Source organism: Drosophila takahashii, chromosome 3R (assembly GCF_030179915.1).
Source record: "Drosophila takahashii strain IR98-3 E-12201 chromosome 3R, DtakHiC1v2, whole genome shotgun sequence".
NCBI classification, from domain to species: Eukaryota; Metazoa; Arthropoda; class Insecta; order Diptera; family Drosophilidae; genus Drosophila; species Drosophila takahashii.
The window spans coordinates 25,580,165-25,593,438 of record NC_091681.1 but is presented as its reverse complement, the minus strand read 5'-3'; the positions used below and the strand labels follow the sequence as shown (position 1 = coordinate 25,593,438).

The window sequence follows — 13,274 nt, the reverse complement described above, 5'->3', positions numbered from 1 at the left end:
CCGCCCGCAGCCAATCGGGATTCATGTGCATGATGTTCTACCGCCGGGACACGTTCGTCATCGAGATACAGACGGGCAAGCCGGCGATTCGCCTGGAGGATGCCTGTGCACCGGATCACTTTGACATCAATAAGATGGCCTACATTACCTTGCTGGGTAAGCACTGCACAGCTGCCTCTCTTCTGGGGAGTCTCTTTTCGGAAACGTCAAACGTTTGTTTATCTCGCCTTTCAGCAAGCAATCCCGACCTGGCCATTTGTCCCATGGAGGGCATCTACACGCTACGTGGCGCCATCGGACCGCCGTATCTGGCCACGCGCCACAAGCGCAATCACAATGGGAAGTCGCATCTGGGCCACGGACATCATCACCACGAGGGCGCTGACTCGGGAAATTTCGGACATAAAGGGTATGTCCGCTTCATGGCCGCCACCTCTGGCATTTCTCAATCTATTTCCATGGTTACCCACAGACACAGTTCGCTGAGTTTTCGCAATGCCGAGCGCATGGAGCGTGGCTCCTGGCATGCCAATACCCGAGGTCTCCCGGTTCGCAGTCGACGCAATGCGCCCAAGGATCCCCAGGTCCAGGAGCAGGTGCAGGAGCAGGAGCAGGCCTTGGTCCTGGAAAAGGTCAACAGCAGCGATACTAGCGTGGGATTTGTGGCCACGCGGAATCGACGCGATGTCCCCGGCTGTGTGCCCAACTACAATGCCCAAAGGCAACTCTGGGTGGGCTGTACGGCGGAGAACATGATAGACGTCAGTCCGCTGTGCAGCGTGGATGGTGAGGAGGGTAAGTAGATGTCAACTAATAACGAGGGCAATTTATATCCACACTGTTTTATACGCCTGAAGGTACTATGCCTTAACTGCCAGTTAGATACCTTAAAATTATGTTTCAACTTGAAGATTTCTGTTATTTTATTGTTTTTTTTTTGGTATGAAAACTCTAAGAAATAGCAAACCTCTCAAAAGCTCTTAGAAAAAACCGAATAACCTTTATAAAACATTTTTAAAATTTGCTATGCTTTTTGGGTTTTTAAAAGTTAGAAGCTAGAAACGGATACCTAAAACTTTTTTAAATCTAATGCCAATTATCCTTTAAAATATTGTCAGCCCTTTTAAAAATATATTTCTTTTTCTCTAAGGATTTTTCAAATCAAAAATTCGATTACCCATCTAATTAGAATTTTTTTAAACTGATAAGCTACTTTGATACTATAATAGTACGGCTATTAAAATGCACCCCTTCTGCTTATTTGCAGAGTACTCCTGTCACGGATCCTGGAGCGAGAACAGCACCTTCTACATCATAGCTCGGCACAAGGGCAGCAAGCACGGAGTCTGTCTGACCTATCGACCCACGGAGGGCACCGCCGCCAAGCTGGTTGTGGGCGATGCCTGCTATCGGGGCACCCAGAAGCCACCCGATCATCATCTAGAGGCCAATCTGTCAGTTTTGGGTGAGTACTATCGCTAGTTTCTCTTTAATTACCGAAAATTGAACGCTTCATTTATTCAACCGCAGGTAAATGTGGCGAGACTGGTGCCAGTGGCGCGAGGATTCCCCTGGCCAACTGGCTGCTCCTGGTGGCGATGGCGTCATGGCTTCACCTGCGCAGCTGAGGGACAAGTGGCAGCTACAGCAACTAGAAACAACTTGAGATAGGCCGCTAAGCGTGACAAGCCAAAGCGCTACGTATACATCACTAATTCCCCGAAACCAAATCCCATTATGATCGACATGTATACAAGACACATCTAAGACTTATTGTATATTTCGTGTAGTATGTGTAAGGCGAAATCGAACCACTTCGCACTGGTTTGGCTGTATATAACGTATTGTTTTTTTCTTTAGTACTGATACACACTTTTGTTTAGTTCTAAGTGCTTAAAATAAACAAGATTTCGATAAATTAAGACAAGCAGGAGCACACACAATATGGAAAATGGTTTGCAATACAGCCTTAGATCAGCGCTATTTGTATTAGGCCTAGTAAAACGCGTCTATTACTAAAAGTAGCGCCACTATTAACGCGAGTATGCTGCAAATGCTGTTTATTTATAGTACGATTACCCACTAAGCATTGAGAGCATAAAAACACAATCCAGAGAAAAGACATCAGAACTATACGAATACAAGCTAAAAGCTTCTTCGTTTTGTTTTTTGAAATCATCTTGTAGCGTGTTTTATGGCATGTATTTTTTATATAATTTCCAAAATGTTTCCTACAACAAAGTACATATGAAACACAGGACGAAGGCGGAACATTTTAAACTACATATAAATATGAAATGATTCGGAGCAAGTCCGATCTCGCGATGCTTTCAAAATGTACAAACAGGCAAATGGCCAATATGGTTGGCCATTCGATTAAAATGCTGCGTACAGCACCGCATACATATGGCATATATACATATATATGGCGTAAATATACAATATATTTTTATGTACAAAAACGCAAAATCGTACATACATACATACGAGTATATATAATGAATAACGTTTTGCATAGGATCGCATTGGTTTCATAATACATAATTAATACCTTGCAAAATACGCATATATTGTATGATTCATTGTAACAGTTATATATACTGGCAAGCATATATACCTAGGCATGTAAGTGAAGCAGAAGTGAGGAATTCGAGCAACTTTGATAAGTAGAGGCACACCACTTTCATAATCAATCAACTAACTTTGTAAGACACAACACAAATCAACTCAACACTCAACCAAACGAATGAAAGACAGATGGTGTCGGATCGGTGGCGAAGGAAGCTAAAATAATTAGAGTGTTTAAGACAATTAAGCGGTGATATAGGTCTAGAATAAACAACTGTGTAAATCTCTGACAGAAGCAGAAGCAGTATAGAACAGAACAGCCGGACAACATCTGCTAGAGTTTGAGATAATGAGGAATTAATGATGATCAAGTGTATCCAAAGGATTTCAAAAACTAGCATTTTTCTCTCGATGTAGTAAGCAAGAATTTTGCCCCAAATTCCAAAACGAAAACTAATAGAACCGAGTATCGAGTAACGAGCATCGGCATCGGTAGCGAGTAAACAATTAAGGAGTAGCAAGGACATAAGCAGAGAGAGGAAAGAGAGACCCCTTCAAGGCAACTAGTCAAAATTTATGAAGCGTAACTTTGAGTTCCATGTAAATAGCGAATGTAATGCGAATTGACCCCGGTACGCGGTACGATGTGTGTATACATATGTAACTAATTGCTAGTTAGCTAAAGGACGAGAGGATTGTGGCAGGACACCAACATGCACAGTGGCGTACGGAACAGGAGGGTTACTTTCTAAGTACTATGTATACATTCAGCAACACTTATATAGAAATACGAAGATAATGAATTATAAACTCGAACAGCAGCCAGAATGTGGCCGAGACCCAATAGGAATACACTAGGAACCGGAACCGGAAATAAAAACAGAAACAGAAACATAAGGGCAGAAGCAGCAGCACTCCATATCGTTGTGGCCAGACAAATCAGTAGTCGTGATGTACAAAATTGTACAATGATGATCGGATGACGGAGTAGCAGCCGCTGTGCTTGAGCATTTTTTTGAGTGTACCTCTCTCTAAATAGGCATTTCCATTTGTTGTCAGCTTTTAAAACGTAAATACGAGCATATTAAATAATAATAAAAGCATTTTAAAGAGGAAAACCGAAACCCACATGAATCAAACGAAATATCGAATAAAACTTCAAGTCAAGGGACACTTTTTAAGCCCAACCCCTTCGGCCAGGATTAAAAGTCCGATTGGCAGACGCTTTGCTGGTTTATTTTGCAATTGTTAAACTGAGACACTTTACTGTCCCCTCATCCTCCAACTCCAACCATCCCCCAACTTCGATTTCCAACTCAGCTAGAGAACCAGCCTTAGTTTGTCTTCTTGTGTCATTGTCAGAACCTTAGTGTGTTATTGATGTTCCAAACGGTCTCCACAAATGTATTCGAATGTTTCTAAAAACTGCTATTTAATTAAACGAAATACGAAAAAAAAAACCTAAATCCAAACCAAACATAAACGTGCAAACATATTTTTGTAAATAGACGAAGCAACGCTTGAATTTTTATCCAGTTTTTGTGTATGGCCAACTGCAGTCGACTTATGGGTGGTGGGCGGCCAGGCTCAGCTTGTGGGCGTGGCCGGCCATCTGAGTGTGAACGCTAAGCATTAGGGTTAAGTGATTTTTATATTCAAAGCGATTTTATAAATCATTTTAATTGTCTATTTTAACGAGTGCAGCAAGCTGAATGAAGAGGAAACGAAACAGATTATGCCGTCGGTTTAGTTCATGTGTGTGAAGAAAAATGTATGCAATTTTTGTCAATAATTGAATGTTTTGAATACTGTGTTCTTACCTTGTTTGGATTTGTTTTTTAAGCTAATATAAATACAAATACAAACTAATTAAAAATATATATTTGTTGTGTTTTTATTTCAATCAGTGTTGATGGCTCAATGGCCTTTGATAAGTATATACATAAAGAAAAAGTATACTATATTATAGGTTTACATGGGATGGCGATATGGGGAAAATGGGTATAAATTACGAGATTCTGAAATGTTCTGAATTCCCCGCCTACAACCTTGATCCGCTACAGTATTTGATTGACCAAGCACAAAAACTCTACATCTGTACAATATACGTATCTAAATAATTATTTTTCTTTTTCCTTCTATGTAATCAAAATTTGGTCATGACTCACTTTGTATAATATATTAATGTATAGACATTTATATATTTCTTATCGTAGGAACAGTACAGTAAAATTCCAATTCATCAACTCTTGACCGGAAGCATTTAAAACTAATAATAATGTATGATTTTATTATGTAGATTTTTTAATTTCATTTAATTCTATTTGAAATAATGAAAGATTTGCTAAAAATGTTTTTTTTTAAGTTTGACATTTTTTATGAAGATGTACTGTAATAACCAACTTGGTGATAAAACATTTTCGTATTGTCGTTTAGTTTTAATTTCAACCCACAGTAATAAACATCGTTTGAACTGAGGTTTGGAAATTTTCAAATAGGAAAAAATAAAGATTTTCATTTATTAAATAACTGGACATTTAGGAAAGCAAATTTCGTGTCACCGATCAGCTAAAGAAATGGACGAGAATGGCTATTTTATTCTTAACCAAGACTGCATTTTGGAGATAATGAAATACCTAATTACCGACTGCGAAGAATACGACACTTCAAAGCATTACGATTTAATCAGCTTTGTGTTGGCCCATGAATTATTCCTGGAATTGCTTGCGACGCATCACAAAAGGCTGTACGAGATTCTGAAAGATGAACTTGCTCGCAGGATTACACAACTGCTCATAGATCTGCGCATCAATAGGTTATCAACCCAAAATAGGGACTTATTCTGGAGATCCCATCTGCATTCTATCAAGGACAGAATATCTTTCAACGTTGATCTACATTTTTACCATAATAAAAAAAAAAAAACGGTGTGTCAGGTAAATGTTGGAAAAACAGGTTAGTAATAATTTTAAAACACAGCCAAACCAACAACCTAACTAATTTTATTTGAAGGCCCCTCATCAAAACCGAACAATATAATATTGATTGCTAACATTACCCCAAAAGAATTAGTGGATATTTGCCGCTCGATACCAAATTTAAGAAAGTTGTCCTTCGAAAGCACTGTAATGATTGGAAACATTTCAAAGATCGTTCCTCATTGCAAAAATCTTGAAAAGCTAAGCATTGAACTTAGGCCAGGAAGCGATGTTGCACAATTTGCATCACTGACACAGTTGCCCAATTTAAAAGCGCTACATATCACTGGATTCCAAAAAAGCGATTCCCAATTAACTTTTTTTAATGATTTAAAAAGATTTTACATACCCAAAAATCGAGCACCTTTAAGATTCTCCTTTCGAGATGATCTACGTGAGCGGTCTATTACTTTTGTTGCTCTTGAGTCATTAAGACAATTGCACATAACTGACTTAACTGAAATCCGTATAACTCTTGAGGCGGCCTATGAATTCAGCGAATTAACGCAAGATGGCAGTCCAATAGATGAATCTATGGTAACCATAACCTTAGGTGAAAATGTGAGCATCAAATTTGATAGCTGTAAGGAAGAGCTCGTTTTAAATATACGTAAAAACTCGGATTTGAGCCAAATGATTTCTTTATCAAAGCTGCACAAACTGAGTAGTTTGGTCATAAAAAATCGTTCTAGAAATTTTATAAAGCACACTTCAATTGCAGAATTCCTTCGATCATTAGTGCCAAATGAATCACTTGCTTTAACATCATGCAAGATAAATCATATATATTTGGATCGATCAGAGTCCAAAGAACTTGCAAAAATAAAGTCGCTTCTATTTTTGAAGTGTAACTTATCCGATTGCAGTTCGTTGCAGTTTTTAAACCAATTAACCAACTTGCAGTACTTGGAAATCAATGTCAATGAATCACTTGATACCGATACATCATTGTTTGTTCTCGATTTGCTATCTTCATGTCGGATCCAAGCTAAAATAATTTTCGAAAATGTTAATATTACCTTAATGAAGCATGAGGAAAACCTACATATTTTTTTAAAATTCGCCTGTGCATCCGATATATTGTCTCCCCTGGCAAAACTTAATGGCGTTACCAGCCTTAAAATTTCAGGCCGTTCAGGAGACCAATCCCTAAATGGATTCTTTGAAGCATTCGCCACCAATAGAATGAATACTATCGAAGAATTAGATATTTCCGAATTGGGTAACACTTTCTTTAACAGGATATCTAAAGTGGCAGAAATTCAAACCATTAAAAAACTGTCGTGCCACCTCGTAGATTTAGCTGGAATTGAGAAGTTGGCCAACTTGAATCAACTTGAAGAATTGAACATAAAATCCAATGCATTTGGAAACCTGTCTTCGCTTTTTACCAATCTGGCGACAAAGAATGTAATTCAACATATAAAAATACCAAATGGTAACCTTTCGCCTGAAGAGGTTTTACAAGTTTCCCGGATAAGATCCCTGAAAAAATTAGAGTGCTCCTTTGCCGACTTGCACGATCAATATTCTATGTCAGAGCTGGCTAACTCTAGAACTAAAGAACTAGTTCTTTATTATACTCATTTCAACCAAAATCGAAACCAAACTCTAGTGACAATATTAACAGCATTTTCCTCAAAGAGTGTAATCGAGCTTCAGTACCTTGAAATTAAAGACAAAACCATCGACATTTTAGAAGTCACCTACATTTCTAAATTAACAGTTTTAAAAAGTTTGCAAATTGCGTGTTTTGACTCACTTTGGGCTTTGGCACGCAATCCATTGTGTAATCTTCAGAAATTGGAATTCAATTTTCATATTGGCTTTAGGGAATGTAAATGTTTGGTTGAACTGGAAGCATTGGAGTCGTTAAAATGCTCAATCCGAGTTGAAAAAGGTACTGAAATCTTGGCCAATATAAAAAGTCTCAAAGAACTGATTATCGTTGAGGCAGAAGGTTCGCTGAGTGAATTTTACCGTCCTTTTGCTCACACAAATTTGCAAAAGCTGCATACACCAATTATAAGTTCGGATGAGATCCATGAGATATCGCAAGTAAAATCATTAGCAGAACTAAATATTGATATTAAAAGAGAATGTGACAACTTGTCAGAAATCGGTCAACTAACTGAACTTAAGACACTACGTATGGCTGAAATTTACTTGCTCGAAATAAACTATGCAATTAGAGATACATTATTAGCTAGCAAAGATACTGTGTTGCCGATTTTTCAAAAGTGTAAAAAACTCGACCACGTGACTCTGGAATTTAGCGAAGGACTCCTGCTCAGGGGAGTAGGACACATTTCAGAAGAAATTTTTAAAATTGTGCGATCTATAAGGGATCCCGTACTTCGCAGACCATTGAAACTATGTATACAATCGTACGAACACGTAAGTAGTAATAAAAATGGCTCAAACTTTTGTCTAATAAAATCTTTTTCATGCAGGTAGAGGACATTGAAAATGAATACTTAATGGTCTCCAGTGTACAACTCTATAATAACAGACATGATCGCGACCTTTTTACGGACTGTTGGGGACTAGGAAGATCCTCATCGTATTATTATTAATGTCAAATTTTAACACAATCTAATTAGAAATAAATTAAACTGTGGCTCTGGTTTAAATAGCCTGTTTTTATTTTAACCTGAGAGGCTTTAAGCAGCCAGGGGCAGCTGTATGCCAATTTGGCGAAGTTTGGGAGAGAATGTGTAAAGTGAGGCGTTAGTCAGCGCCTAGGTAAATCCAGCTGTCCTGTTTCTTAGCAGGATACTTGTTACGAACTTTTCCACAAATCGTAATCGAAGCTTTTTATTTTAACTAATAAAATTCCTAAAAAAAGTGCGTTTTGTAAGTAAAGCTTTAAAAATACATAAGTAATGTTATATTTAGTAACACATTTTAAATCTCCCTTCTGTAATTTTTACTGCCAAGAAAACCTCTATTATGTACGAGCCACTTGGTTTATGTGTGTGAAGAAAAATGTATGAAACTTTTGTCAATAGTTAAATGTTTTGAATACTGTGTCCTTACCTTGTTTGGATTTGCTTTTTAAGCTAATATAAATACAAGTACAAGCTAATAAAAATATATATTTGCTGTGTTATAATCGAAATCAATCGTATCAATGGCCTTAGTTTACTATACTATAGTATTTGATATACCAAATAAAAAAAGCTTCCCTTTCTAAACTCCCATATACGATTTTACATTATTATTTTACTTTATTTTAATCTTCTTTGCTGCTCTACATAGTTCGAAATTTTTAAGCCTGAGTCACTTTATATTATTTCTTTATGTATTTACATGTTTATATACTACTTATCTGAGCTATAGTACAGTAAAATACAAATTCATCAACTCTTGACCGGAAACATTTAATACTAATAATACTGTTAGCTTTTATTATATACAATTTTCATAAATCATTTAATTTTATTTAAAACAATGAAAGATTTGTACAAAATTAAATATTTAGTACTTAAAAGTTTTTATTTCAGAAGTTGTACTGTATTGACCTACTTGGGGATTTTATGAACACATTATTGTTCAGTCTTGATTTCGAAGCCAAGTAGTAAACAGAGGTCTGGTTATTTTCAAAAAAGAAAAAAATAAAGATTTTATTTTGCGATAAAGTGTAAAGCGATATTTCCATTTCATCTGTTTATTTAAGTGAACCTCATCGACAAGCTAAAGAAATGGACGAGAATGGCGCTTGTACTCTCAACTCCGACTGCATCTTGGAGATCATAAAATACATAATTACCGACTGCGAAGCTTATGACACTTCAAGTTATAACGATCTAATAAACTTTGTGTTGGCCCACGAGTTATTCCTTGAATTGCTTGCAACACATTACAAAACGCTGTACAATGAACTTGAGGTGGCTGTTGCTTGTAGGATAAGCAGACTGCTTATAGATCTGCGCATCAATAAGTTATCAAGCCAAAACAGGGACCTCTTCTGGAGTTCCCATCTGCATTCTATTAAGAACAGATTACCATTTAACGTGGATTTGAATTTTCACAATGAGATGGTTTGTAACTCAAATGTTGAAACAAAAGGTTAGTAATTATTTTTGAATACAGCTCCACAAAAGACTTAACGAATTTTATTTGAAGGCCCCTTATCATGTTCCGCGATTATGAAGCTGAATGTTAATATTACCCCAGAAGCGTTGGGGGATATTTGCCGCTCGCTACCAAGTTTAAGAAAGTTGTTCTTCGAAAGCACTGTACTAATGAACGGAAGCATTTCGAAGATCGTTCCTCATTGCAAAAATCTTGAAAAGCTAAGCATTGAACTTAGGCCAGGAAGCGATGTTGCCCAATTTGCTCCACTAACACAGTTGCCCAGTTTAAGAACGTTGAATATCAGTGGAATTCACAAAAGCGGTTCTCAATTGGTATTTTTTAATGATTTAATAAGATGGCACAGACCTCAAAATCTACCACCTTTAAGATTATCCATTCGAGATGACATATGCGAGCGATATATTACTTTTGCTGCTCTTGAGACATTACTTTACTTGCGCATACATGACCATTCCGAAACTAAATCGAGTACATACCATATATCTTTTGAGGCGGAGTATGAGTTCAACGAAGTAACGCAAGGTGGCAGTACAGAAGAAGAATCTCTGGTAACCACAACGTTTGGTAACAATATGAACATGGTTTTTAACAGTTGCAGAGAAGAGCTCGTCTTAATGATAACAAAAAATTCAGATATTGGCAAAGTGTCTTTTTTATCAAGGCTACGCAAGCTGAGAAGTTTGGTCATAAAAAAACTTAATGGAGGATTTATTGAGCAGCATACTTCAATTGCAAAATTCCTTCGATCATTAGTACCAAATGAATCACTAGCTTTAACATCATGCAAGATTAGTGATATATGTTTAGATCGATCAGAGTCTATAGAACTAGCGAAAATAAAGTCGCTTCGATTTTTGAAGTGTTATTTATCCGATTGCTCCTCGTTGCAGTTTTTAAACCAATTAACCAACCTGCAATACCTGGAAATCAATGTCAATGATTCACTTGTTTCCAATACATCATTTTTCGTTCTGAACTTGCTATCTACATGTCAGATGCATGCTAAAATAAATTGTAAAAACTTTGAGATAACCTTAAGGAATTATGAAAAAACCCTTAATATTTTTATGAAATATGACTGTCCAGCCGATATACTGTCTCCCCTGGCACAACTTAATGGCGTTACCAGCCTTCAAATTTCAGGCCAAACGGAGTCCAAGTCCCTAAATAGATTTTTAGAAGCATTCGCCAACAGTAAAATAAGTTCTATCGAAGAATTGGATATTTCCAAATTGAGTATATATGTAAACTCTTTGAATAGCATATCCAAAGTATTGTCCTACTTCAAAATTATTAAGAAACATCCGCGTCCTCTAAGAGATTTACATGGAATTGACCCACTCGAAGAGTTGAACATAAACACCAATGAACTTGGAACTCTCTCTTTGCTTTTTTCCAGTCTGGCGGCAAAGAATGTAATTCAATCTATAAAAATAGCAAGTGTGGAGCTTTTGCCTGAAGAGGTTTCAAGGGTTTCCCGAATAACATCACTGAAAAAATTGGAGTGCTCTTTTGCCGAATTGCAGGATCAAAATTCATTGTCACAGCTAGCTAGCTCTAAAATTAAAGATCTAATTGTTTTCGTAAACCAAAACCAATCCCTAATGACATTACTAACAGCATTTTCCTCGAAAAATACAATCGCGCTTCAGCGCCTTGAAATTGTAGGCAAAACTCTCGACATCTCAGAGCAAACCGAAATTTCAAAATTAACAGTTCTAAAAAGTTTGAAAATTTCGAGTATTCATTTGGTACCTAGTCCGCTGTGCAATCTTCAGAATTTAGAGCTACCTTTTAATATTGGCTTCAGTGAATGTAAATTGTTGGTTGAACTTGAAACACTGCAGTCATTAAAATGCTCATTGCGCGTTGAAAAGGGAATAGAAGTTTTGGCAACTATACAAAGTCTTAAGGAACTAATCATTGATAAAGCTGATGGTTCGCTAGTTGAATTTTTCCGAGCTTTTGCTCATGAAAATTTGGAAAGTTTGCAAATACTGCATATAATAAGTTCGGATGAGATCCATGAGCTATCGCAAATCAAATCGTTAGCAGTTCTGAATATCATTATCAACAGAGAATGTGACAATTTGTCAGAAATAGGCCAACTAACTGAACTTAAGTCTCTACGGATAGCTGAAGAAAACTGGTTTGGAATATGCCAACTAAGTACAGCCGCAAAAGATACGTTTTTTGCTAGCAATGAGGCTGACAAATATAACTTTTTTGCTAGCAATGAAGCCGAAAAAGATACCTTTTTTGCTAGCAATGATTGTGTGTTGCATATTTTTCGAAAGTGTGAGAAACTCGATCACGTGACCCTGGAATTTAACGAAGGATTCATGAAACTAGAAAATATTTCACAAGAAATTTATAAAATTCTGCGATCTAAAAGGGATTCCGAACTTCGCACACCATTAAAACTTTTTATACAATCGTACGATCATGTAAGTAGTAATAAAAATGTCTCAAACTTATGTCTAACAACAAATTTTTTATGCAGGTAGAGGACATTGAAAATGAATACTTAATAGTCTCCAGTAAACAAATCTATAATTACACACATCCTTACGAAATTAACACGAACTGTTGGGGAGGAGGAAGTTGCTCATTGTATTACTAATAATGTCAATTTTTTAAACACATTCTAATTAGATAGAAATTAAACTGTGGCTCTGACTGTGGCGTGACCCTTGAAATAAATAAAGATTTCATGAATGTACTTACTAAAAAATGCAAGAGGAGTTAATAAAATTCTACAAACTACAAGAGATACCGTACTTTGGAGACCTTTACAACTTCGTATTCAATCCTATGATTTTGAGGTAAATAGTAACAATAATAACTCTATTTTTTCCTAATAAAAATATTTTTCATGCAGATAGAGGATATTAATAATGAATACTTGAAGGTGTTCTATTCACAAAGAAGAGAAAAAACCTTTACTTGGGCAGGGTCCCGAAGATTTTCGATGAATTAACACACACAATAAATAGAAAAAAATATATAAAAATAAAGTGAATTATTTTAAAAAGAGTTATATGCAAAGTTTAGATGATTTTTTTCTTAATAACACTTATTTTAAAGGGTTATTAATATAAATAATACAAACCTGTTGCAATCCTTTTTCCAAATTGTTACAAATGTAAAAATCTTTCAATAAACAGAGTGCGGTTATAATGTAATACAATTTATTCAAGTTTTCGTTTGGCAAATTTTGATGGACCATTTTTTGCAAACGCGTCTCTCCAGGTTGTTTAGTTGAATTCTTCCAAAGAAAACGGTCAGCAGCAATTTTATTTCTCGAATTTTAAACCTCTAAATGGCGTTGTTCTTCGGATATGTGTACCTATTCTTGAATACTACAAATATGAATAATATATGTATCTTTATTAATCACTTTATTTTCGCAGCTCCATTCCTGAGACGTAGTGACGCATCCTTCTTGAAGCATCAGTATCATCATGCCATCTTTAGGGTCGTGAGTCATCGGGCCTCAGTCATCTTTGTTAACATGACTAATGTCACGTTAGTTTATTGAAATTTTATTCTCTTTGAATATACATTTGGTGGGTGAGGTTTTTAGGTGGCATTTTCAATACCGATATAGGAATTCATGTAAGGGAC

General features: G+C 36.3%; 1 protein-coding gene and 2 long non-coding RNA genes across 6 annotated transcripts in view; all 3 read left to right on the top strand.

Annotated features, from left to right (window-relative positions):
* aus (argus) overlaps positions 1–4,448 on the top strand; it is a 32,958-nt gene extending 28,510 nt beyond the window's left edge. For all 3 annotated transcript variants that reach the window (XM_070217691.1, XM_017148188.3, XM_070217690.1), the window contains exons 11-15: positions 11–156; positions 235–409; positions 473–795; positions 1,268–1,465; positions 1,531–4,448. In XM_070217691.1, coding sequence (XP_070073792.1) covers positions 11–156; positions 235–409; positions 473–795; positions 1,268–1,465; positions 1,531–1,628 — 940 coding nt within the window. In that variant the 3' untranslated portion in view covers positions 1,629–4,448. The remainder of the gene's footprint in view (positions 1–10; positions 157–234; positions 410–472; positions 796–1,267; positions 1,466–1,530) is intronic.
* Positions 4,449–5,016: 568 nt separating this feature from the next.
* Positions 5,017–8,179, top strand: LOC108061821 (uncharacterized). The gene is made up of 4 exons (XR_011419413.1): positions 5,017–5,046; positions 5,110–5,523; positions 5,581–7,943; positions 8,000–8,179. It is a non-coding gene; the product is annotated as an uncharacterized lncRNA (long non-coding RNA).
* A 937-nt stretch (positions 8,180–9,116) lies between these two features.
* Positions 9,117–12,818, top strand: LOC138911807 (uncharacterized). 2 transcript variants are annotated; one of them, XR_011419410.1, is made up of 5 exons: positions 9,117–9,136; positions 9,226–9,617; positions 9,675–12,094; positions 12,151–12,472; positions 12,529–12,818. It is a non-coding gene; the product is annotated as an uncharacterized lncRNA (long non-coding RNA). The 2 variants fall into 2 exon arrangements; XR_011419409.1 differs by lacking the exon at positions 9,117–9,136 and having other exon boundaries at positions 9,221–9,617; positions 12,529–12,817.
* Positions 12,819–13,274: the final 456 nt, after the last annotated feature.